Source organism: Oryx dammah, unplaced genomic scaffold (genome assembly GCF_014754425.2).
Source record: "Oryx dammah isolate SB20612 unplaced genomic scaffold, SCBI_Odam_1.1 HiC_scaffold_12, whole genome shotgun sequence".
In the NCBI taxonomy this organism is placed as follows: domain Eukaryota; kingdom Metazoa; phylum Chordata; class Mammalia; order Artiodactyla; family Bovidae; genus Oryx; species Oryx dammah.
Genome location: NW_024070196.1, coordinates 53,229,708 through 53,254,198, shown reverse-complemented (window position 1 = coordinate 53,254,198; position 24,491 = coordinate 53,229,708). Strand labels below are relative to the sequence as shown.

The 24,491-nt window shown below is 48.5% G+C and overlaps 1 protein-coding gene and 1 non-coding gene across 5 annotated transcripts in view; both read right to left on the bottom strand.

The window, feature by feature from the left end:
• CAMKK2 (calcium/calmodulin dependent protein kinase kinase 2) overlaps positions 1-21,242 on the bottom strand; it is a 53,986-nt gene extending 32,744 nt beyond the window's left edge. For all 4 annotated transcript variants that reach the window (XM_040250683.1, XM_040250685.1, XM_040250684.1 and 1 more), the window contains exons 1-2: positions 21,138-21,242; positions 3,401-3,915 (exon numbers count right to left, since the gene is read on the bottom strand). In XM_040250683.1, the coding sequence (XP_040106617.1) occupies positions 3,401-3,850 (450 nt within the window). In that variant the 5' untranslated portion in view covers positions 3,851-3,915; positions 21,138-21,242. The remainder of the gene's footprint in view (positions 1-3,400; positions 3,916-21,137) is intronic.
• TRNAG-CCC lies at positions 5,850-5,922 on the bottom strand. The gene has a single exon. It is a non-coding gene; the product is annotated as a tRNA-Gly (tRNA).
• Positions 21,243-24,491: the final 3,249 nt, after the last annotated feature.

Sequence of the window (24,491 nt, the reverse complement as noted above, 5' to 3'; positions counted from 1 at the left end):
GGATTTCAATCAAAATTAAGACTTTCACTCTTTGAAACACTACTAAGAAAACAAAAGGCAAGCCACAGACTGAGAGAAATGAATTGCAATACATATTCAAAGGACTGGTAACAGAATATATAAAGAACTCCTATCACTCATCAGTAAAAAAAAAAAAAAAAAATTGGCTAAAGATTTGATATTTCTCTAACAAAGATATACAAATGATCAAAAAGCACATGAAAAGATGCTCAGCATCATTACTCATCGAGAAAATGCAAATTAAAACCACATTCACCAAATTGGCTAAAGTGAAACAGACTAACCAAACCAAGTATTGTTAGAATGTAGGGCAAATGAAACTTTCAGAGGCTGCTGGTGGGAATTTAAAAGGTACAGCCTGTTTGGAAAACAGTTTGGCAAAACTTCTCAACAGGCATTTCCCATATGACCCCGTCACTCTACAACCAGGTGCTTACTCAAAAGAAAGAAAAACCCGTGTCTATGTAGAGACGAGTATACAAATGTTTACAACAGCTTTATTTGTAGCAGTCAAAAGCTGGAAACCATCCAAATGCCCATCAACAGGTAAATGGATAAGCCATGGTATATCCGTACAGTCCAATACTATTTAGCAATAAAAAGGAATGAACTACTGGTATGTGCAAAAACATGGATAAATCACAAAAATCACTAATACCATGAAAGAAGCTAAGCAAAAAAAAAAAAAAAAAAAAAGAGTACATACTAAATGATTCCACATATATAAAATTCCAGATCTTGAAAGCTAATCTATAATGATCAAAAGCAAGTCAGTGGGTACCTGGGAAAGGGGAAGTGGGGGAGGGATGCATTGCTGGGTGTGCTGGAAAGGTCTGGGATCTTAATAGGGGTGATGGTTTTACAGATGTATACATACATCAGAACTGACCATACTGCACATGTAAAATACGTGCAGTTTATCTCACTTCAATTATACCTCAGTAGAGTTAGGGGGAAAATGTTACGTGACATAGGAAACTGGGAAGACAAACATGATAGAAAGCAAACCATCAAGTGTTACAGAGAGGCCCAACTTGCCCTTGAACCCCCTCCCAAGCCCGAATTCTATCCCTCTCCCCGAACCTTGGTATCAGTTTGATGTATAAACTTCCAGGTCTTTTTCTGTGTACATGCACACATACATGCGCCTGCAGAAAATACAGAGTACTGTTTTGGAATGGGGTTAGGGGAGGCCTAAACAGTGTCACACTAAATCAGTTCTCAACTTTCTTTGACTGGAGGTAGTTCCACGTCAGATCTGTATCTTTGACCTGGCCAAGCCAGGCCCACAGAGCTCTCCCCTCACTGGTGGGCTTTTTCGTTTGTTTCATGTTTCTCTCCAGTACTGTTTCATTCCCCCGAGTCCTGAAGGGATGTGACGGGCAGAGGTGGGGCCCTGCAGAACTGTCTTAGGGGGTCTCACTGCCTTCGAATCCAACCCCCACATACTGCTGAATTCATCTTCAAGAATCCACTCTGACCACGTCAGCCCAGCTCTCTGCTGTTTCCAGGGTCAAGTCCTGACTTCATGGTCTGGCCTTCAGACCCTTGAAAGCTCTGACCTTGGCAGAGATGACTAGTTGCCCACCAAATACCAGTCTCTCCTTTCTTCCTTATAACTGGAACACAGTGGCAACATTCCAGGCTGGAAAACTGCATTTTCCAGCTTCTCTTATACCTAAGGTGGCCACGTCACTATGTTCTGGCTAATGTGAGACAGGCAAAATCGCTGGGTAGAGTTTCCAGGAAAGAGGACTGACTCAGGAGGCAGACAGCTTTTGCCTCCCTTCCCTGTTCATTCTTCTTGCCTGGAATGGAGCTGTGAAGGCTTGAGCCACAGCAGCCATCTCGACATCATGAGGTTTTAAGGACCAAAGCAACAACAGAACCATCTCACCAATACCCAATGCCTAACCCTATGCATTTATTTTACATGATAAATAAGCCTTATTGTGTTAAAGCCACTGTTGTTGGGATATTTGTTTCTCTAAGTTGATATAAACTGAAATTCTCCCTCCAGCCTTGTTGCCACAGTGTTCTCCTTTGGGGCCCACACTCTTGCTAACTGAATCCCCAACCTATCCTGAATTCTATGGAAAAGAAATATGTTGGTGTACCTAGCTGGTACTTAGCTGGATTATGGTAATCATACTTTTAAAACTAAAATATTAGAGGAATGAGACTACTTCTGCCACCTAGGTGGCCTGTGGCTAGTTAATAAACTAGGAAATGAAACAAACAATAACAATTTAAAAATGGCCTTCTCCCTTGGGGTCTTTGCTCATGCTGTGCTCACTCCCCTGCAGTGAACTCTCAGTGTGTACCCATCTCCAACTGAGAAAATTCTACCTACCCTCAGAAGGTAGTTAAATATCAGCTCCTTTAGAATGTCATTCTGGATTTCCAGCCTTCTCCCAGTTAAATTTATTCCTTCCTTCAACAAATATTTTTGAGCCACCAGGCACCAGGCACTATGCCAGGTGCTAGGGACCCTGTGGTGAACAGGACTGTTCCTAACATCCTAGCTGGGGGTGGCAGGGGGACAGGCAATAAACAACTTAACGGACACACAGATAATCAGATGGTGACAAGTGCTATGAAAGACAGTCAACAGGACAGAGAGGGGCTGAAGGCTGCTTAGAAGGGGTGTCTGAGAGGCCTTTCCAAGGAGGTGACATTTGAGTTGAGATTTGGAAGCCAGATGGAGATGGCCTTGAAGAGATTTGCAGGAGGGAGGGGTTTCAAACAGAGGGTACAAGAAGGTAAAGGCCTAAGGGAGAGAATGAGCTTGGACATCTGAGGAAGACAAAGAAGTGGGTAAGGTTGGAACCCTGAGTTGGTAGTACAAAGGCAGGAGTTGGGGCAGGAGGTGGGGTAGGGGTGGATCAGGCCGTGTGAACCAGCTGGGGATCTGAGTTTCAACCTATCTCCCAGAAGTTTATGGTAAAAATCATGGGAGAAGTGCACTCACAGTGCCAAGGACTCTCACTGACCCGTCAGCCCCATTTCAGAGTCCCTGGCACAACTTCTAACTGCCATCGTGAGGGTCTCTCTGCTAGAGGCTCTCTCCGACCGAGAGATGCTCTGGGGTCCAGGGACTGCCAGCAGCTGGTGTAAAAGGCCCAGCTCCCTTGCCCTCAGGTGGAATAAGTCTGGGGCTCATGTACTACACTGTCCCACACGGCTGCCCAGAGGCAGGGCCCTAGTTGTCCACAGTGGTAACTGGCTCCATCATATATGTTTTATTGACATCTCTCCGGGTTTCCTAGGGTAGCCTTTCCAATCAACTGGTTGCACCGGGATCCTTCTGGGGGACCCCAGCCCAAGGTAGAGACATTCTGGGTGCAGGGTAGGGCACCAGGGGTCGCCGCTCACCCACCTGCATCCCAGTGATGGAGACGTGGTGCGACTCCACCGTGGGCCGCCGGGGCAGCCGCGGCGAGGACTGCGGGGAGCCCACTGGTGAGTGGGGCAGCGCCGGGTAGACGCAGCGCCCATTGGCATCCAGCAGGGACCGCTCCTGCAGAGAGAGCTTGCGACTGGAGAGGTGGGGCCGGGCCTGAGACCCCGAGGCGTCAAGGGTGATCTCTCCGCCATGGGCCTCCAGGGGCCGGTCCCGGGTCAGGCCGTGGTCCACAGCGCAGGCCGGCTCGCACTCCGTGACCACGATGAAGGACTCCATGCCCAGGCGAATGCTCAGGGAGGAGAGGCCCCGCAGGGCCTCACAGGGCTTCTGGCCTTCGCTGCTGCTGCTGCCGCCCCCGCCCCCCAGCTCATCCTGGGGGGCGGCCCTGTCGTTGCTGGGCTGGCTAGAGACGCATGATGACATGGTGCATGTGCGGACCTCATGCAACGCAGACGCGCCCGGGCACTCCCATCCGGCAGCAGCGCCACCTGCAGGAAGAGGAAGGGTCAGCTGCCCCCACCCTGGGTGGCAGGGCTAGCCAAGAGGGGTCTCTCCTGCTGGCCCAGGCCCATACTTCATTCCTGCTTTGAGTTGACGTCCTTGAAAAAAAAAAGCTTAAAAAACTGTGTGATCATATATCTTTTGAGTCTATATACAAGGGCTTAGGCCACTTTTCCTCACTGTATCCTTTTTTTTTTTTTTAATATATAGTTGATTTACACAGCAGTTACATTAGTTACTGCTGTACAGCAAAAGTGATTCAGTTATATATTGTATACATTCTTTTTTATATTCTTTTCCATTATGATCTATCGTGCATGTTAAGTCGCTTTGGTTGTGTCTGACTCTTTGATACCCCCATGGACTACAGCCCGCCAGGTCCAGAGAATTTTCCAAGCAAGAATACTGAAGTGGGTTGCCATAATCTCCTCCAGGGTATCTTCTTGACCCAGGGATCAAACCTGTGTCTCCTGCATTGACATGCGGGTTCTTTACCATCTGGGAAGCCCTATGACTTATCACAGAATACTGAATCTACTTCCCTGTACTATACAGTAGGCCCTTGTAGTTTCACATTTCCTTATTTTAAAAGCTCCTCCTCACACAAAACAAGAATCCCAAATTCAATTCCTGTAGAAACTAAGTATGAGAAAACCCCAAAACTGAGCACCCACACCCCTACAGAGGTGGCAGCTACTTCTAGTACAAGCCAATTGTTGTTAAGCAAGGACTGGAGCCTAGAATTGTCTGGTTACCTCCTCACCTCTTTTTTTTTTTTTTCAAAAGAAGATCTAAAGCCAGGATGTTAAATGAGATCTCTTTTTTTGTTTGTTTGTTTAAATCAGCAGTTATTTTAAATATTTTAAAATGTGGGGCAGGTGAAATGAAACACTTTTGCATGGTGACCTCTAGGCTGCATCATTTCACAACAGCAACAATTCAGACAGCACTTTACAGTTTATAAAATATCTTCCACATATCAGGATAATTTCACAGGCACTCTACGTTGTTGGTTTGCCATTATAACCTCATTTTGTAAATGGGGAGACTGTGGCTCAAGAGAGGGAGAGGGATTTGTCCAGGTCTCCTAATGTGAAGACCATGCACATGGGAGTCCAGTCGCCTGGCCTGATTTCAGGCCAGCGATTCTCAACTGAGGAGTAAGGGGTCAGGGGTCATACCAGAGGAAGAACAGGTGCTCAGAGAGTATGTGAGCCTGCGTGATTTGTGTTGTGTGAAGAGTCAGGCTCCACATACCTATGATCTAATGTTCCCCTAGTTCAGCCCCCAACTAGTACCTGCAAGATGAAAGGCAAACATGAGATTTAAAAAAAAAAAGTTAATATCAAATAACTTGGTGGTTCCTCAAAAGATTAAACAGAGAATTACCATATGACCAAACAATTCTGCTCCTAGGTATATACCCAAATAGCTTTACTCACAACAGCCAAAAGGGAAAAAACCAACCCACACATCCACTGACAGATGAATGGATAAGCAAAATGTGGTCTGTCTACACAATGGAATATGACTAAAAAGGAACTGACACAGGCTACAACCTCCATGAACCTCAAAAAATGATGCTAAGGGAAAGGTGCCTGACACAAAAGATCACATGTGCACAATCCTATTTTTATGAAGTTTTCAGAACAGGCAAATCCATACAGACAGGGAGTAGAGTAGTGGCTGCCTAGGAGTGGGGAGGTGTTGGGGGAAATAGGCAGTGACTGCCAGTGGGTATGGGGTCTCCTTTCGGGGTGATGAAAATATTTTGAACCTAGACAGAGGTGATGGTTACCCAACACTGTGAATGGACTAAATGCCACTGAATTGTACATTTTTAAAAACTATTTTTATTTGAATATTTATTTAATTATTTATGTGGCTGCAGCAGGTCTTTGTTGCAGCATGCGGGATCTAGTTCCCTGACCAGGGATCGAACCCAGGTCCCCTGCATTGGGAGAGCAGAGTCTTAGCCACTAGACTACCAGGGAAGTCCCTGAATTATACATTTTTCTAAAAGTTAATTTTATGTTACATGAATTTAGGAAAAGAAAAAAAAAGATTGACACTCCCTCAGACTATCAATTCCTTCTGTCTCTGGGACAGAATATTAACCTTTGGTTCGTATGTTTGACAAATTCTGCTGGACAAATGTCACAGGTACCACTGGAATTCAGGAAGTACATCCACAGATGGTAGCTCCACACTGATCACCCACATCACGAAGGTGCCAGGAAAACAGTGAGGACTGAGGAGTTATATATTATATATATATATAATATATATATGAATATATGAATATGAATATATGAATATATATATTCATTCATATTTATGAATGAATATAATGATATCTCTTTAAGACACTGGGTGACAGTGGTGGCGGGTCGTGGAGAAGAAAGTACAGATAGGAGCAGAAAGCCAGTGCTTCCTGGAGGGCCTGGTTGAGGGCCAGAGAAATGCAACCTGCCCGCTTGGGACAGTCCTCTGAGAAGTATTTATGGAATAATGTCTATGTATGCAATCTGGACCATGACTGGGCAGATGGGGGTCCCTTGAGGAGCAGAGAAAGACCACTGGGAACGGCATTAAGGAAATAAAAACAGCATCCTAGCCCATACATGGCATGATTTATGAACCCACAGAGTTCCATGTAAAGGAGTGACAAAGTACCCAATAATGTGACAAGCTGCTCAGCCTCAGTTACAATAAGAGAAGTGCAAATTTAAACTACAAGGAGAGTTTCCCTGGTGGTCCAGTGCTTTAGAGTCTGCCTTGCAATGCAGGGGACACTGGTTCGATCCCTGGTCCAGGAAGACTCCACATGCTGCGGGGCAACTAAGTCCATGCATCACAACTACTGAGCCTGCGCTCCAGAGCCCACGAGCCACAGCCACTGAAGCCTGTGTGCCCCAGAGCTCGTGCTCGGCAGCAAGAGAAGCCACCGAAATAAGCAACCTCAGCAATGCAACCAGAGAGCAGCCCCTGCTCACCACACAGCCCCAAACAAATAAACTACAAGGAAATGGTTTGGTGGGCCATCAAAAAGTTAAGTGTAGGATTATCATTTGACTTAGCAATTCCATATATATATATATATATATATATATACACACCCCAAAAACTTGAAAGCAAGGATTCAAACAGAAACTTATACACCCATGTTCATGGCAGCATTATTCACAATAGCCCAAAGCGAGAAACATCTCAAGGGTCTATCAGTGGAAGAATGGATAAACAGAATGTGGTTTGTTTAGACAATAAAATATCATTCAGCTATAAAAAGGAATAACATTCTGACACGTGCTATAACATGGATGAGCCTTGGAAACATGCTAAGTGAAAACAAACCAAACATTTAAAAAGCCAAATACTGTATGACTTCACTTAGATAACAGGCAAATTCAGAGAGACAGGGAGTTTAGAATAGAGGTTACCAGAGACTAGGGGAGAGGGAAACAGAGAGTCATTGCTTAAGAGGCACAGAGTTTCTGTTTGGGGTGAAGAAAAAGTTCAGGAAATGGATTAGCAGTGATGGCTGCACAACATTCTGAATGTAAACAGGGCCACTGAATTGCACATCTGAAAGCAGGTAAAATGGTAAATTTTATATTATATATATTTTACCAAAATTAAGAAATAATAAAACTACCAAAAAAAACACCTTTTTTCCAACTATCAGATTGGCAAAGACAAAAAATACAGTAACAGCACTATTTTCATGGGGAGGATGATCAATCCTAGAGGCAATCAACCCTGAATATTCATTGGAAGGACTGATACTGAAGCTCCAATACTTTGGCCATCTGATGTGAAGAATCGACTCTTTGGAAAAGACCCTGATGCTGGAAAAGACTGAAGGCAAAAGAAGAAAGCAGCAGCAGAGGATGAGATGGTTGGATGGAATCACTGACTCAACGGACATGAGTTTGAACAAGCTCCGGGAGATGGTAAAGGATGGGGAAACCTGGTGTGTTGCAATCCATGAGGTCACAAAGAGTCAGACATGACTGAGCGACTGAACAACAACAAATGAATTAGTAGCATCCTTACGCTTCCCTGGTGGCGCAGAGGTTAAAGCATCTGCCTGCAATGTGGGAGACCTGGGTTCAATCCCTGGGTCGGGAAGATCCCCTGGAGAAGGAAATGGCAACCCACTCCAGTATTCTTGCCTGGAGAATCCCATGGACAGAGGAGCTTGGTGGGCTACAGTCCACAGGTCCCAAAGAGTTGGATACGACTGAGCAATTTCACTTTCACTTTATGAAGGAAAATTCACCATTATCTAATAAAATTCCAAACACACATACCTTTGACTTAGCAATTCTGTACCTGAGTATTCAGCCTATAGGCAATCTCACACATCAAAAATGATATACGTACAAGATTCTGTTGGTAGTGTGGTTTGAAATGACTATCCACGGTGGACTGAGTAAATAAAATGAGGTAATGTAGCCCAGGAGAAAATCATGCATTTATTTTAAAAGAGGTGACTCTGTACACCCTAATATGAGTTAGCTCCAAGACATGCTGTTACGTGGAAAAAAACCCAAGGCACTAGCATGCTGCTGTTGGCACAGGGAGAAAGGACCATACATCCGTACATAATCGAGTAGGCACAGCATATTGCTGAAAAGATACACAAGAAAATGATAACAGTGGCCTCAAGAGAAGACAACTGGTTTGCAGAAGTTGGGGTGGGGGCAGGGTGGGAGGGACTAAATTTTCACTATATTTACATTTACTCCTATAAAAGTAAGTATGCAAATATTAACTATTCAGAAATGAATTTTTAAAAGAAAGTTAACTGTAACCACAAGAGGAATTAGGATGATCAGGCCTGACTGTAGGAGCAGTTGGAGGAGGAAACAGTTGACCCTGTCTCCTAACCCTCTGTCCCACTCTGGCTGTATCTGAGAAAAAAAATCATTAAATGGTTCCCCTGTCTTGGCTTTCTCTTCAGTGAAAGAACACAACCTGAGTTCAGTGTTCTCCATAGTCCCAGTTGCTGTTAATTTACATATCCTTTTTATCATCCTTATTTCCCAGGAGTGGAAAAGCAGAGCCCCTGAAGTTTGACTGCCTGGGGTTGCAGCCTCGGTTTTCTTATCTATAAAATGGGCACTCACCCAAGAGTCATGAGGATTAACTGAGCTAAGAACTCAATATTCATATTTGGTGCATGCTTAAAGTGCTCAAAAACCTCCTCTTCCAACAAAAACCTACTGAATGCCCACAACCTGCCAGGCTGTGTTCCAGAATGTTCTTCCTCCTGTGTGTGTTCTGTAGCCTTGGCATCGAGGGCCTGCCTCCCCTCCACAGGCCCGTCCTCCTTCCCAGGGCCACTTCTGACAGGGCTGCAGAGTTCCTGAAAAGAAAACTAGTCTGGCAGCACCTGAGAAAGTTAATGGAGAATTTTTTTTTCTTGCCAACGGGAAAACAATTGCTTATCGATCGCCACTCCAGGCCAAGGACACCAAGCCATCCACTCCCTGCAAGGCTGCTTTTAATCAGTCCCCATGACAAGCTAGTGTCTGGCCTGTGCCTTGGCTCTTGAGCCTGGAGGAGAAAGGAGGGGGAAAAAATGTAGCTGCTGGGGCAGGGGCAGCGGTTAGGATGAAAGTGGGGACCCCTGTGCTGGAGGGGCAGGTGTGTCCAGGTCTCAAGAAAGAGCCCTAAGGGACACAAACCTCAGTGCCTCAAGGCCACCTGGAGGCTACTCACTGGGTCTGCAGCGAGGCCTGGCAGTCAAGGCCTTTGGCCATTCAGCACCACTGACCCCATAGAGTCTAAGCCGGAGTCTGATTGGTTTTAAGGTCACATATCCTCTGAGGTCACAGCCTTTAAAGGAGCTGATGACAGTTATCAGCACTGGGGGCGGGGGGTGGGGAGGTGGAATCACACTAAAGACAATGGTTTGCATTATAACAGCTACATCCAACTGAGTACTTCTTTACCAATCATGGTTAAGGCTCTGTCTAGGTTATCATTTAATCCTCACAGGCCCTCTGCGAGAGAGGGACAGCTAAGCATTCGATTTTGGGGGGGCAGGGTGGGAGAGGTGAGGTTTGAGAAAATTCAAAAAGTCCCCTCCTCGAGCCTCCTGCCCAATCCTTGGGTCCCTCCCCAGGCCCTGAAGCCTCCCTACCGCCCTTGGCTGGCAACCCCTCCCTCGACTCCCTCCCCTCTCACAGGTGGCTCAAACTGACGACCAGAACCTTCCTGGAGCAGATGGACCAGGCTCCAGGCCAGGATGAAGGGAACACTCCTTCCTCTGCCAGGAAGCCAAGTGCAGGGGCCTCCAGGAAACGCGCTCCCGTTTCCTGGGGGCAGTTTCCAACCTGCCCTGCTTACCAAGTGCCAAGCCACCACCACAGGAGCCTCAGCACAGCAAGGAGCCAGCGAGCGAGCCAGGGATATGCCCTGACCCGCGTCACAGGGTCCTCTGCAGGCTCCCCAGAGGTCCCAGCAGACACTCCGGGACAACAGAGGGGCCCAAAATAGCTGTGCGGATGCTGCCAAGGCCAGAGACGATGTCCTCCCTGGGATAACAGGCTTGGCCAGCCACATCCTCTCTCACCTGGGGAAACTGAGGCCTAGCGAAGTCCAAAAGGAAATTCACTCATCCATTCCTTCCTTCAACAAGTAACTACTGGGGACCTATTATGTGCCAGATAAACAGAATAAATGTAATTTCTGAAAAGCAGGCGTACAAGTGACTCTATAAGCACAAACTGGAGGAGAACACCAGGATAATATCAAAGAGAACAACACAGGGACCCAGGGAGGGGGGCAGTCTGAGTGGGAGGGTCTGGGTCAAGAGAGGCCTCACTTGGGGCAGTTACATTTCGGCTGAGACCAACATGGTGAGTAGGTACTAAGGTGGCAGCAACTTGTTCCAGGAGGAGGAAAGAGCTTCTGAGAAAGCCCTGCACCAGGAAAGAGGTGGGAGAGGAGAGGGAGCAGAAAGAAGACCCCTGGAGCTGAATGGGGTCGGGGGACAGTGGGCAGCTGGAGGGGCCAGAGCACAAGAACTTCGTGGGAAGCTGATGGGAGCAGGCGGGGTGGCCCAGGCAAAGCCACAGAGGCCCCACTCGGCACCTGTTACGGGTTATGGAATTGTGTCCCCCCAAAAAGATATGCCAGAATCCTAATGCAATATGACTGGCACCCTTAAGAAAAGGGGGAAATCTGGACAGACCCACACAACATGGAGAACAACATGAGAATGTGAAGGCAGAGACTGGGGTCCTGCACCCACAAGTCAAGGAACGCTCAAGACTGCCAACAGCCACCAGACATCAGAAGAGAGACAAGGAACAGATTCTCCTTCACGGCCCTGGGAAGAACCAGCCCTGTAACAGCTCCATCTGGGACTTGTGGCCTCTGGGACTTTCAGCCTCTGGAAGTTCCGGCCTCTTGGACTTCCGGCCTCCAGGACTGTGAGATAATGCATTTCTGTCGTTGAAGCTGCCCAGTTTCTGGTACTCTGTCATGGCAATCCTAGCAAACTAACACAGCTCCCCACCCAACCACACAAGCCTGCTGCCCCATAGGCCACGAGGCAGAGGGTGTCTCCCAGAACTTAAGTGGGAGACCTGGGAGGCTCAGCTGTAGCACCTGATGCAACGCTGAGACTTGACATCAGCTGGAATATTCCAGATTCTGGGCCTTGGCCCAGCCAAGCAGTCTTTATCAGACTCAGTGACACAGACTCTTAAAACTGCCTCTCCTTGTGTAGTCTTTAGTTTGGAGGCATTGAAACTGATCGTCTCCCCCAGAGACAAGGGTCCTTCCTTGACAAAGGACATGAGGGATGATGCTGGCTTTTTCTTTTCTTTCTTTAATCTATTAGTTATTTATTTATTTTTGGCTGCGCTGCGCAGCTTGCAGGATCTTAGTGCCCCGACCAGGGATTGAACCAGGGCCCTGGGCAGTGAAAGCACACAGTCCTAACCATTGGACCACCAGGGAATTCCCATAGTGCTGGCTTTGGAGTGAACAGACTCCATCCCCATCACAGTCCCTGGAGCCAAAAGTCCCTCTCATGTGATGGCTGGCCACCCAATGTATTTTGCTTGGCCTACACTGTCTTTAAAACTATTTGAATGAGATGCCAACATTTCAGAGCCAGGAGATTTCAGATAAAAAATCAAAATGTCCAGTCTCTTGAAAAACTGAACACTGATAGCACTGGGCCTGAATTCTCTCCTGGCAACAACTCCCTGTAGCTTTGGACAGTAGACACACTGGCTTGCATGCCACAGTCCTCACCGCTCCCCCTTGGCTTCCCAACGCCAAGGACAGGCTGAGTGCCATGTTACACATCCTCCTCCCTTTCCACCTCTCATCACCTATCCCACCCGTACAGGCCCTACTCTGAGATGCATTGGACCTTAGTGCTATAAAGGGCACGCGTCAGTGATCACCTATTCCAACCATTTCATTTCACCAATGAGAAAAGGAAGGCTCAGACAGATTTATTGATTTGTCCAAAGTTACGCAGTGTTCCAAGCAGGGCTAAAACTGGTTGAGTTTTTCAGAAAGGAGCTAAAAATGCAGGTACAGCCTTGCAATGTCCACATATTGTGTCCAGAAGGAAGTCCAGGCTGAGCCAAAATCTCTAACAAAGAGAGATATCTAAGCCCATTCCTCTGGCTCCTTGACACTCCAACCTGTGTGAGAAGCGAGAATGTGAAGGTACGGTGTCTTACAGTGCTCTGGAAGATGTGCATGGGCACAGAGATGTCAGTGCGACTTAACTTGTGAGAGCGTTGCCTTTCCCTTTCTTATTTATTGGACTCCAGGACCAAGAACTTTCTAGAACACTGCCAGCACTCAATAAATACTGGCCAGAGGTCACTGTTTATTTTATTCATCCCAAGACCACTCAGAAGGTCAGACGCTTTCTTTAGCTGGCCTTGAATCCATCCAAGTTCCTTTAGTATGATAACAGCAGCCTGATTCACGTCTGGAACGGATCCTTCTGGGTCAAAGGAGACTCCGTGGAGCTGGCTATGCTGTCAGCTTTAGGGGCTCCACTATGACTCAAGCCTGGTCAACTGGGCATCAGCTGCTCTATTCAAGTGATTGTTTCAAGAGTGCATGTGTGACCCAAGTCAGTCTACTAGAGTCTTATTCTAGGATTTTGTGGAAGTATTAAGAATGTCTCTTTCTGTGGAACACAGAGCAGTGAAGATGTACTTCTAGAGTTACCAGGGGCTTGAGAGAACCCTTCGTTAGAATGAAGCTGAGAGAGAGAGGAGAGAGACAGAAAAGAATTAAAGTTGGAGACACTGTGTGGTACCTGGATCCAGCCCTGCCTGAAGCCCATATATCCCCAGGAGTTTTTACTCTACATGAGCCAGTAAATTCCCATTTACTGCATAAGCTAGTTTGCAGTTGGTTTTCTGATATTTACAACCAAAAGTCCTAACAGATAAATGATACAGAGTTGACTGAGAGAAAAGCTTCTCCACTAAGCTCCCCGACAGATGATCAGTTCCCTACACTTTAAGGCTCCCAACCGGGCCAAACTGCCAAGCAGCTGAAACCCCTGACAGCCTTCACATTGACAGTTTGGCAGACACCAGCATTTTCAAATTGCTTTTTAATTTTTTTTTAATTTTAACAGGAAAAAAAAATCAAAAACAGGGAAGGAAAGGGCTTATCAACAGGGTGGAATGAAGGGAAGAAACTGACTAGTATTTTTAACACAAGAATCAACAAGTTGAGAAAGTGGCATTAACATATAACAGAGGGAGCTCAGCCTGCCAGTCTGTGATGACCTAGAGGGGTGGGAAGGGGAGAGGCGAGGGAAATTCAAGAGGGAGGGGACATATACAGATTTAAGGCTGATTCACGTTGTTGTAGGCAGATACCAACACAACATTGTAAAGCAATTTTCTTCCAATTAAAAAAAAATTTTTTTTAATGACATCACTCTAGCAGCAGCCATAGTAGCTGTAGATGCAATAACAGTGATAACTAGCACCCCACTCCAGTGCTCCTGCCTGGCAAATCCCATGGACGGAGAAGCCTGGTGGGCTGCAGTCCATGGGGGTCGCTGGGAGGTGGACACGACTGAGCGACTCCACTTTCACTTTTCACTTTCATGCATTGGAGAGGGAAATGGCACCCCACTCCAGTGTTCTTGCCTGAAGAATCCCAGGGACGGGGGAGCTTGGTGGGCTGCCGTCTCTGGGGTCACGACTTAGCAGCAGCAGTCTTTAGTGCTAGCTGAGTGGCAGGCACTACACCGTGATACACCGTACATGTATCATCTCATTTAACCATCACAACAACCTTATGTGTTAGGTACTATTATCATGCTTATCTCACAGATAAGGAAAACTGAAACACAGAATCTGACTGGCTTGTACCAAGTCACACAGTGATTTGGGAAAGTACAGGTGTGAAATCAAAGGCTCCCAGAGAGGGGGGAGCATTTGTGATAAAGGGCACAGCCCTTCTTCTTAGCTGGTCACCTTGAGGATAACAATGCCTACCTCACCTACCACCACATAGGTCCCTGCACACAGCAAATGCTCCCTAAATAGAAGCTGTTGCCAAGAAAGCACTTCAGTGGCTATCCAGTTCAAGCCCCTTTAATTTATATTAAAATAATTTTTTTTCTAATCACACCATGCTAACTTAACTCTTTCCATCTTCCCTTCTAATTCTTATCCATATGCATCACTTTTTACAAAATTAAAAGCAGAATGTGCCTATAATTTTGCATCCTTGCTTATCTGTGTCAAGAATTTTGCACATACTCTCACAGCTTTCATAATCAACACACTAGGGCTTCAAAAGTAGTGGTTGAGACCCAGGGAGGTGAGATGACCTCTCCTAGGCAGCCCAGCAGGTCCCAGGCTAGGCCAGGGTATGACGCCTGACCCCTGCAGTGTCCCCTTCTGCCCTGGATGCTGGTGGAGTAAGAACCTCCACTGTCTTAAGAGTTCCTTGACAGCTACTGTTAGGTCAATAATGAAGTATCGCAGAGAGAGAGAGCATCCCCCATCTCATGCCAGGTACTTAAGGCCAGGTGTGTGCAGATGGTCCTTGCCTTGAAGAGCATGAATGAATGGGTAAATGTGGGTGTGGACGTTGAGGGTATTTAGAAAAGTGAGGTAGGAGTCATCTTACTTTCTCTTCTCCCACTGAATCCCTCCCAGTCTTTTACTGAACCTAAGGAAGAAGTCCAGCAGTTCATGAGGTCCCAAAAAGAGCTGGACATGAATGACTAAACGAGGACAAACAACAAGGAAGAAGTGGGAAACAATTGAAATTTCAATTTGTAACGAAAAGAAAAAGACTTGACTCCAACATTCTGCAGCTTGACAAATCAGAGGGAGGGGGCCGACTGGGAATTTACAGGCATCCGGGCCTCACCCACCCACAGCCCTTCTCCCTTCCTCTTCCCTGCTGTTTGGAGGTGATGCTAAATGTAGCTTCCTCCCTTCCCAGCTTCCAGCACAAAGCAGTGCCAGCCAGGGGCAAAGAAGGACTGGAAGCTGGCTCTGGGGGTCCAATCGTGTCCCCCACACTTGGACCCAGAGGGCAGTAGAATTGTCTGGGAAAAAATCTAAATAAAATCTGTGCCAGAGGCCTTAATGGCAAAATCCCAAAGCAGTTTTAAAAACTCACAAGGGAGGTGTCCTTTCCTCCACACCCTGCCCTGCACCAAACCACTGGTTCCCCAGTTAAACTTCTCCAACAGCGGCTTATCTCAAGCATCTACCACTGTGTGCCTTCCCCACCCCACCACTCACTTCCCACCCCCACTCACTTTCCACCCCCCTACACTTACTTCCTACCCCATGCCCAAGCAGGAGCAGCAGAGGGGCAAGACCTTGGCCTTCCTCCCCATTTCCTTGGGGGACTATCAATGTCTCCTCTCCAGGTTGGAATTAGCATTTTTATCTCTGCAACCGCCATCTCTCAACTATTTACAGAAGCCAACAGGGATAAAAAGGGACAACATAAAAATAGTTGCTCAGCAGCTTTCTGGGGGTGAGGAGGGTAGGGGCACAACAGTCTCTTCCCATTTTCTTTCTTCTTTCCTTTTCAAAACGGAAAAATGCTAGAATTGTTCATCTTTTCCAAACTGATCCTCAACAGTTCCAGACCACTCACTCAGGCGCTCCTTAGGGACAAGGATCAAGTCCCAGCGTCCCTTGGTTCCCAGGACGGAGCTTGTCACCAGCCCCTCCCACAAGTGTGGGTTCAGTGAAAGATCACCAGCGCCCTGCTGCCTCATTTCTGCCCCTGGGCCTCCTTCCAGCCTTCCAAAAACCATGAGCCAGTCAACAACGAAAATTTTTTTTCCTCTATCCACTTTTTTTCTCATCCTTCAAATGTTTCATAATTGACAAGAAAAATTCAGCAGCAACACTACACACATGACTGAAACTGAAAACACTGGCAGCTAAAATAATTCCTTCCCCGTTTTGGTCACTAGCATCCCACAGCAGGGAATGCCAGAGGTCTTTTCTGTGAAGTCAAACAGCACTCCTTTTAAATATGCCCTTCTTTTTGGTTTTATCAAGGAAGGGATCCAATCAGAGAAGGAAGAAAAAGTAACCATTCAAAATCTTTTTTTTTTTTTTTTTTTTGAGAGCACAACCATTTGGAAATCATTTCCACACCATAATCTCCCGGGGAAGGTTGATTCCACTCCATGAGGACATTGGCATCATTTGGCAGCATAAGGAGGCCAAGGGAGACATGAGTGCTCCAGATGAGAAGGTATGTCAGGAAACTATACAGGTCTCAGGGGACTTGGGCCTTGATTTTCTCATCTGTAAAATGGAGCTGCAGCAACCTACCTAGAGGGTAGCTGTAGAGTCAATCTTCTAGAAAAATGCCCAGCATACAACATGGCCCATAAGCAATGCTCTCTCTAAAAAGACTACCTTTCTCCCTTCTTCTCTGCACTCCACTTTTCCCAGCCATCATATAGGAGGGGTTGAGGGGATGGAATTCTCTGGGCTTCCTCCCAGCTCATTGATCACATCACTCTATTTCCATGTTCTTGGTGGGCTTTCCTGGCAAAGCTATCAGGACCTGAGCTGACTCCACACCTGGCCACAGGGTGCCAGCGCCATCTGTCTGGTGAGGCTTTCTCTACTCTGTGGATTTCCTTACCTGGAAAAGGATCTCACAATATATATAATAAAATCACACAGGAACCTGCACTTAACAAATCATGACTGAAATGAATGAAACTGAATAAAATCCAGGCTCTCCCTGAAAATCACACTGTGAGCTGAGCTGGGAAGTGATGGGCTTAGACTGGAGCTAGGAGGGTGACGTGAGAGAGTTTTGAAAAGTAAGGGAGTTTCCTTGTTCCAGGAAGCTAGTCTCCAGCTGATTTCTGAGAACCTTTGTTCCATCACTTTCTCCCAGGAAACAGAGTGACAAAGTAATGTCTTGTACCCAGAAGTTTTAGTTGGGGGCTGCGGAGGCAAAGAAAAGTACAAAGTTTAAGAAGCTTAAGAAAGTACAAAGGCCTTAAGAAGCTCTTATGGGGCTTCCCTGGTGATCCAGTTGATGGGAATCCACCTACCAATCATCCAGGAAGACTCTACATGCCACAGGGCAACTAAGCCACAACTTCTGAGCCGGAGCTCTTGAGCCCAAGCTCCACAATAAGAGAAGCCACCGCAGTGAGAAGCCCACACACCTCAACTAGAGAGTAGCCCCTGCTCACCGCAATGAAAGCCCAAGTGCAGCAATGAGGACCCAGCGCAGCCAAAATAAGTAAATTAATTAATTAAAATTTTAAAAAGAAAAGAAGCAGCTCTTATGGCAGAAACAATACAAGTGTCAGTCAACAGATGAATGGATAAACAAAATATGGTGTATCCATACACAGATTATTCAGTCATAGAAAGGAAGAACTGATATATTCTACAACAAGGGTCAACCTTGAAAATATTATGTTCAATGAAAGCCAGACACAATAGGTCCTACATTCCTAACAGATCAGTATATACCAAGCACAGCCTGAAGGGAGAAAAGTCAGTTCCCAAAGGGAAATGGCGATTTCCTCAACTTTCCAGTTAAGAAGGCACAGAAGTGAGGCTGAAGGCCGCTGTAGCCCTCATCTGGGTTATCTGGCCCAGCCCAAAGGGGAGGAGCTACTGGGAAAAGCAAAACATCTGTGCAAAATAGCAAACCAAGGCCCTCTGACCCAAAGGAAAATCTGAAATAGCATTTGCCCACAATCCCCGGCATCAGGAAACGAGAACCATACGCTTCCCACAACCACCATGATCCTGAACGAGCTACTCAGCCTCTCCAAGGCCATCCATGAAATGGGTTCATGATGCAGTCAGGGCAACTCTGTGGCCCACGTTAAAATCTCAGCCAAAAAGCCTTGAAAACAGGCTTGGCCTGCCCCACCCACCCATCCCTTCCTCCTGAGACAGGCGCTTCCCCACCAACCAGCCCATCTGGGAAGCAGTTCTCAAGAAGAGGATTCCAGGTTACTCCAGAAAGTTCCCTCTATTAGGTCATCCCATCCTACTCCCCTCCTCTCCTCCTATCCAATCTCCACTTTTCAGCCCATCCTTCAAAGTTCAGCACGAATGACACCTCCTTCAGGAAGCCTCCTGTATTCACTCCTGCCAGAAGGGATTTCTCCAGAAACCCCACTGCCCTCTGCTTCCTCATTCGCACAGCACTTATTCCTCCTGGTATTTCTCAGCAGGAGCACTCTTAGCCATTTACGGCAGGGCAATTCTTCACGCCTGTTGTGAATCTGGCCTGCCTGCAGGATATTTGGCATCCCCAGCTTCTGTCTACCAGAAATCAGGAGTGCTCAGCTTCATGTTGACAACCAAAAGTCACCCCCACACTTCTCCAAACGCTCACCAGGAAGGTGGAAACACCTCTGATGAGAACTACGGCATAGTTATTAGTGAACATACTTGTCTACCAGCCCACTAACAACCTGGAAACAAACACAAGCCCAAGTCGATCGGCATCACCACCGTGGCACCTCAGGCTGTTCTAGCAAACATTTCTGGGCTCCTCAAGAAGCCTAGGGCAGCCTTGCAAAGGCCTCTGTTCTAGAACAGGTGGTAAAGTGCACAGGCTTTAGGACCACAACCTGGGTTGGCTGTGTGACCCTGGGCAAGTTACTTAGCCTCCCTGAGCCTTTCTATAAAATGGGCTAACTCCTAGCAAACTGCAGGATTGTTTTCAGCCTCAGTTTCCTCATCTCTACTACAATGGAGATAAAAATCCCCACCCTACAAGATTTTGGTAGGCAATAAATGGGATAATGCCTGCAACACACAGTACAGTATTTAACACACGCTCTCAGTCAATCAGTCATGTCTGACTCTTTGTGACCCCATGGACTGTAGCCCATGGAATTTTCCAGGCAAGAATACTGGAGCAGATTGCCATTTCCTCCTCCAGGGGATCCTCCCAACCCAGGGATCGAACCTGCTTTGGCAGACAGATTCTTTACTACTGAGCCATCTGGGAAGCCCATCTAACACATAGTAAGAACTCCATAAATGCTGGTTATGAACACTATTATTATTATCCAAGTTAAGTAAAGTGAAGTCGCTCAGTCGTGTCTGACTCTTTGCGACCCCATGGACACCAGGCTCCTCTTCTAGGCAAGAGTACTGGAGTGGGTTGCCATTTCCTTCTCCAGGGACTCTTCCCAACCTAGGGATCAAACCCAGGTCTCCCGCATTGTAGACAGACGCTTTACCGTCTGAGCCACCAGGGAAGTCGTTATCCAAGTTAGGGGCCCATCAAATGATGGGCATTACTTTTTATCACAAAAACAGGCTGTGCCTTCTCCCTACAAAAGGCTGCTCTCTATACAGGAAGGGTTTAGGACCCGCGGTACGGAAAGAAGTTCTAGGATCCACCAGGAAGCACGCACAGTTTGTTCTTAAGTTGAATGTTTTGTGAGGCGCTTTGGGGAGGTGGGGTGCGGGGGGGGGGGGTAACCCCCCCCTCGTGTTGCTGCCCCTGCCTCCTAGGAACAAGGGACTCCCTATGGGGACACAGCTATCTACTGCTCTCTCCCCTGGGGGCAGAGCCACCCGAGGGGGGTGGTAAATGACAGCAAAGCTCTAACGCACAGAAGTTTCTATCTCTAGGGCTGTGGGAACTTCAGACTGAGGAAGGTAAAAGTTGTCCCTAAGGAGGAGGGCACTGCACGACCCACTCCGGGCCAGCGTGCCCCTCTTACTGCGGGCACCGAGATCCCCGGCCCCGCAAGCATCATCCCTCTGCCCCAACCTTAGCAAGGGAGGGGCTTCGGCGCCACCTCTTCAGCGCCAAGTGAGAGCAGCAGGGCCGCTGGCAGAGCTGTGAAAACACCCCGCTTCCCAAACTGGGCAGTGCAGCGGGTGGGGAAGCCAGGAAAAGCGCAAGGCTGGAACCGGGCGTCGGGCGGGGCGGCGGGGCGGCGGGGGGGGCGCGGCGGGCAGCCCAGGCACCGAAACCAAAGCTGAGCGGGGACCGGGCCCTGTATCCCCGCGTCCCCAAGAGTCAGGTGGAGGGTACCGGCGAAGGCACCTCCCAGCGTTCACAGAATGCAGCGGCCCCGAGGTGAATTTAGGTCAAAAAAAGACCGAGCCTGTGAGGTTCCGGCTGAGAGAAGGGGGCGGGGGCAGAGAGGGCCCACAGAGGAGCGGCTGAGGGGCCCCGGGTCCCACAGCAGCCGGTCCAGGGTCCCGCCGCCAGATGTCCAACCCACCACGGCGCCGGTGTGCACCCCCCCCGAGACAAGAGGGGAGCGGGGATGGGCCGCTCAAAGTCTGTCAGCCCTCTCCGCCTGCGCGCCCCGGCTTTCGCCACCTGTCAAACGCGAGGGGGTGGGCCTAGGCCGCCTCCGAAATCCTTAACTGCCCCGACCGCCGGTGACAACGGTTCCAAACTCCGGGACCGCCCCTGCCACCCTGGGCCGGGCGCGGCCCAGCCGAGGCGGCCACCCCCAGGCCCCCTGCGCCCCGAAGACGCAGGAGAAGGGGCGCCGGGGGCCGCGTCCCCACGTGGCGGGGCGTGGGGCGGCGCACGTGGGGTCCCCTCGGCCTCGGGAACCCGGGGTCGGCCTCAGGGCTTTGTCTGCAATCCGGGCCGTGGTCCTGCACCCTGAGAGGACGAGGGCGCCCGCCGGGGCTGCGGCGGCCGTGTCCCCAGCCCCGCGGCCCAGCTCCCGCCGGCTCACCTGGGCTCCACGCTGCCGCCGCCGCCGCCGCCGCCTCCCGCGCTCTGCGTCCCCCGCTCGGCTCCGCTCTGCTCGGCGCGGCCGCGCGCTCCTCTCCGCGGCCCTGGCGGGCGCGCGGTGGGCAAGGAGGGAGGAGCCGGCGGGTCCCGGCTCGGGCGCGACGCGGCCGCGGGCTGCGCGGAGATTGGCTGCGGCCTCTGGAAACCCTGGCGCGGAGCCACCCGCGCCCGCCGCGCGCCCCCGAGGGCTCGGCCGCGCGCCGAGGAGGGGAAGGAGGCGGGAGCCTGAGGAGACGAAAGTAGCGGCGAGGCTGAGGGCAGGGAGAAGACAGGGGAGGAGGCGGAGGAGAGGGAAGTGAGGCAGGGCCTGGAGCGGGGTCGGGAGAGGTTGCGGACCCGCGAGGAGGGCAGAAACCTGCCGGGGCGCGGGAGCGCGGGAGACGGCGCTGCAACTTTGCCTCCGCCCGCGGCGTCACCTGCCCGTCTTCTCCCCGCCGCGACCGCCGCACTTCGCGCAGGCCGGACGTGCCGGCTGAGCTCGCTTCATTTAGTCAAACGCGGGGACTGCGGGGCGGTGGCTGAGCCACGGAAACTTCCCCAAACCTGCGAGTCACCCGCGGCCCCGCCTCGAGGCTCGGCTCACGTCCCCGGCTGCTACCCCTGCCCCAGGCGCCCGGCGGTGGATGTGGCCTGGATTTCGGATCAGCACTCGTTCGGGGGACCCCCTTCCGTCCCCGCCTCCCCAGAGACCGCTGCTCGGGGGCCCCCCCTAAAGGCTGGGGACTGTGTTCCTTTCCCACCGCCACTCCACCTGAATGTACCGAACTACAGGAAACCCAATGAAGTTCTGGCTTTCCCAAAGACTACTTGAGATGCTTTTTGTGACATACATCATATTCTTCCCAAACATTTTACCCCTTTGGCGCGTGACTTCACTGAAACCCTTGGAGAGTGTTTAGTCTCCCAGCTGGGTGACAGCGCTCCGGGGAGGGGCTTAAGACCTCACAAGGGCTGCCTGACGCCGCCTGTCCTTGGATGGTTGCAAAACTCAGTCCGGAGTCAAGGTCCAAATTAAAGGTTCGATGTCCCTTTCAGTTTAGTTCCTCTGGCATTTTCACGCAGCAGAAGCGCTCACAAGCAATTCAGAGCGTTCCACTAAGATGACCACCCATTCTGGTGTTATTCAACATGCCAGCGTTCGTTGGTAAGAATAAAAACCTGGGAACAACTGTCCTAAATGTTTATCGGGAGAATGGATCAATGAAACGTGTTATATAGCCACTTGATGGGATATGATGCAATAGTTCAACTGAATGCCTCACATCTATTTGTACAGACGGCAGAGAGCTCAAAACAAAATGCTGAGTGAAAAAGCAGGTTGCCGAACACAGTCTTTGTTGTTCACAGACACATTCCCTACATACAAGTGGTTTTTTCATTGTTTTATTTTTTCATACAAGTGTTTGAAAAGGCAAAGGGGAGGGGACATATGTATACCCGCGGCCGATTCATGTTGATATATGGCAAAAACCCTCACAATTTTGTAACATAATTATCCTCCAATTAAAATGAATAAATGAATAAAAGCAAAAAAAAAAAAGGCAAAGGGGATGCGTGCAAATGACAATTTGCCACTAAGATAAGGAGGTAAGGAGAGAGAATAGACATGGGAGCCATAAGGAATGTTGTAAAGTGTCAGATGAAAGTGAAAGTCACTCAGTCCTGTCTGACTTTGTGACCCAGGCCAGAATAAACTGGAGTGGGTAGCTGTTCCCTTCTCCAGGGGATCTTTCCAACCCAGGGTTCCAACCCAGGTCTTCCGCCTTGCAGGCGGATTCTTTACCAGCTGAGTCACCAGGGAAGCCCAAGAATACTGGAATGGGTAGCCTATCACTTCTCCAGGGGATCTTCCTAACCCAGGGATCAAACCCAGGTCTCCTGCATTGAAGGTGGATTCTTTACCAGCTGAGCTACGAGGGAAGCCCTTGTAAGGTGTCATGGCTTTTACTTATAAATGAATTTGAAGCATATGGCAAAATTAATTAACAGTCAGTTCTGAATGGCAGATGCATGGTTCTGTTATTTTTCTATTGTCTGAAAAAAAAATATTTTGGGGGGTTGATGGGGAGCATTTTGAACATGTCTGACTCTATGGCAAGGGTCAGCAAACTTTTTCTGTAAAGGACCATGTAGTAAATATTTTAGGCTTTGCAGGCTCTATGGTCTCCTTTGTAACTAAACTCTAACATTCTGGCAGCCATAGACAAAAGTAAGTGAATGGGCATGGCTGTGTTTGAATAAAACTTTATTTACGAACACTGAAAGTTGAATTTCATTTAATTCTCAATGTCACAAAATATTATTGTTTTGATTTTTTCTTCAACTATTTAAAAATGTATAAACCATTGTTAGCTAGAGGGACATATAAAAATAGGTGGCATGGCAGATTCAGCCCCTGGGCAATAGTCTAGCAACTCCTGCTTTGAAGAAACCAAAATAAATATTGATCTTTCCCTGTTGCTTGTTAAAATATGCAATTCTATGTTTACATTGTGTTACTCAGGTGTCTGTATTTTAGTAGAACATTGGAGCTAATACAGGCAAACACAGATATATTTGCGTGTGTGGTAGTCGCTCAGTTGTGTCTGACTCTTTGCAACCCCAAGGTTGCAACTCAACTCAATGCAACCCCATGGACTGTAGCCCACCAGGCTCCTCTGTCCATGGAAATTCTCCAGGCAAGAATGCTGGAGTGCGTTGCCATGCCCTCCTCCAGGGGATCTTCCCAACCCAGGCATCGAACCCAGTTCTCCCACATTACAGGTGGATTCTTTCCTGTTGAGCCACCAGGGACAGCTATGTAAAGTAAAAAGCTAGTTATGTGAGAAATGTATGTCCATTCAAATCTAAATTCAAACCAAAGACCCACTTCTGTCTGGAAGAATTTCCTAAAATGCTGTGACCCAGGCCCTCCTTTACTTCTCCCCTTTCTTAGCTCCTACAGCAAGGACTGGCCCACTTACTTGATGCTCAGCAACCATGTCTTCTTTTTCTTTTATATATTTAGTTAGTTATTTGGCTGCACCAGGTCTGATTTGCGGCACTTGAGATCTTTAGTTGTAGCATGTGAGATCTAGTTCCCTGACCAGGCATTGAACTCAGGCCCCCTGCATTGGGAGCACAGAGTTTTAGCCACTGAACCACCAGGGAAGTTCCCACTGTGTCTTCTTTAGTCTTTACTTTTCACTCCTGCCTTCTGACTTGCCTGGAGTACAGGTAAATACCACAATGAAACATTTGCTTACTGTGAACATTGTGGTTGAAAGCAGTGACTTTGGAGTCAGTCAGACCTAAC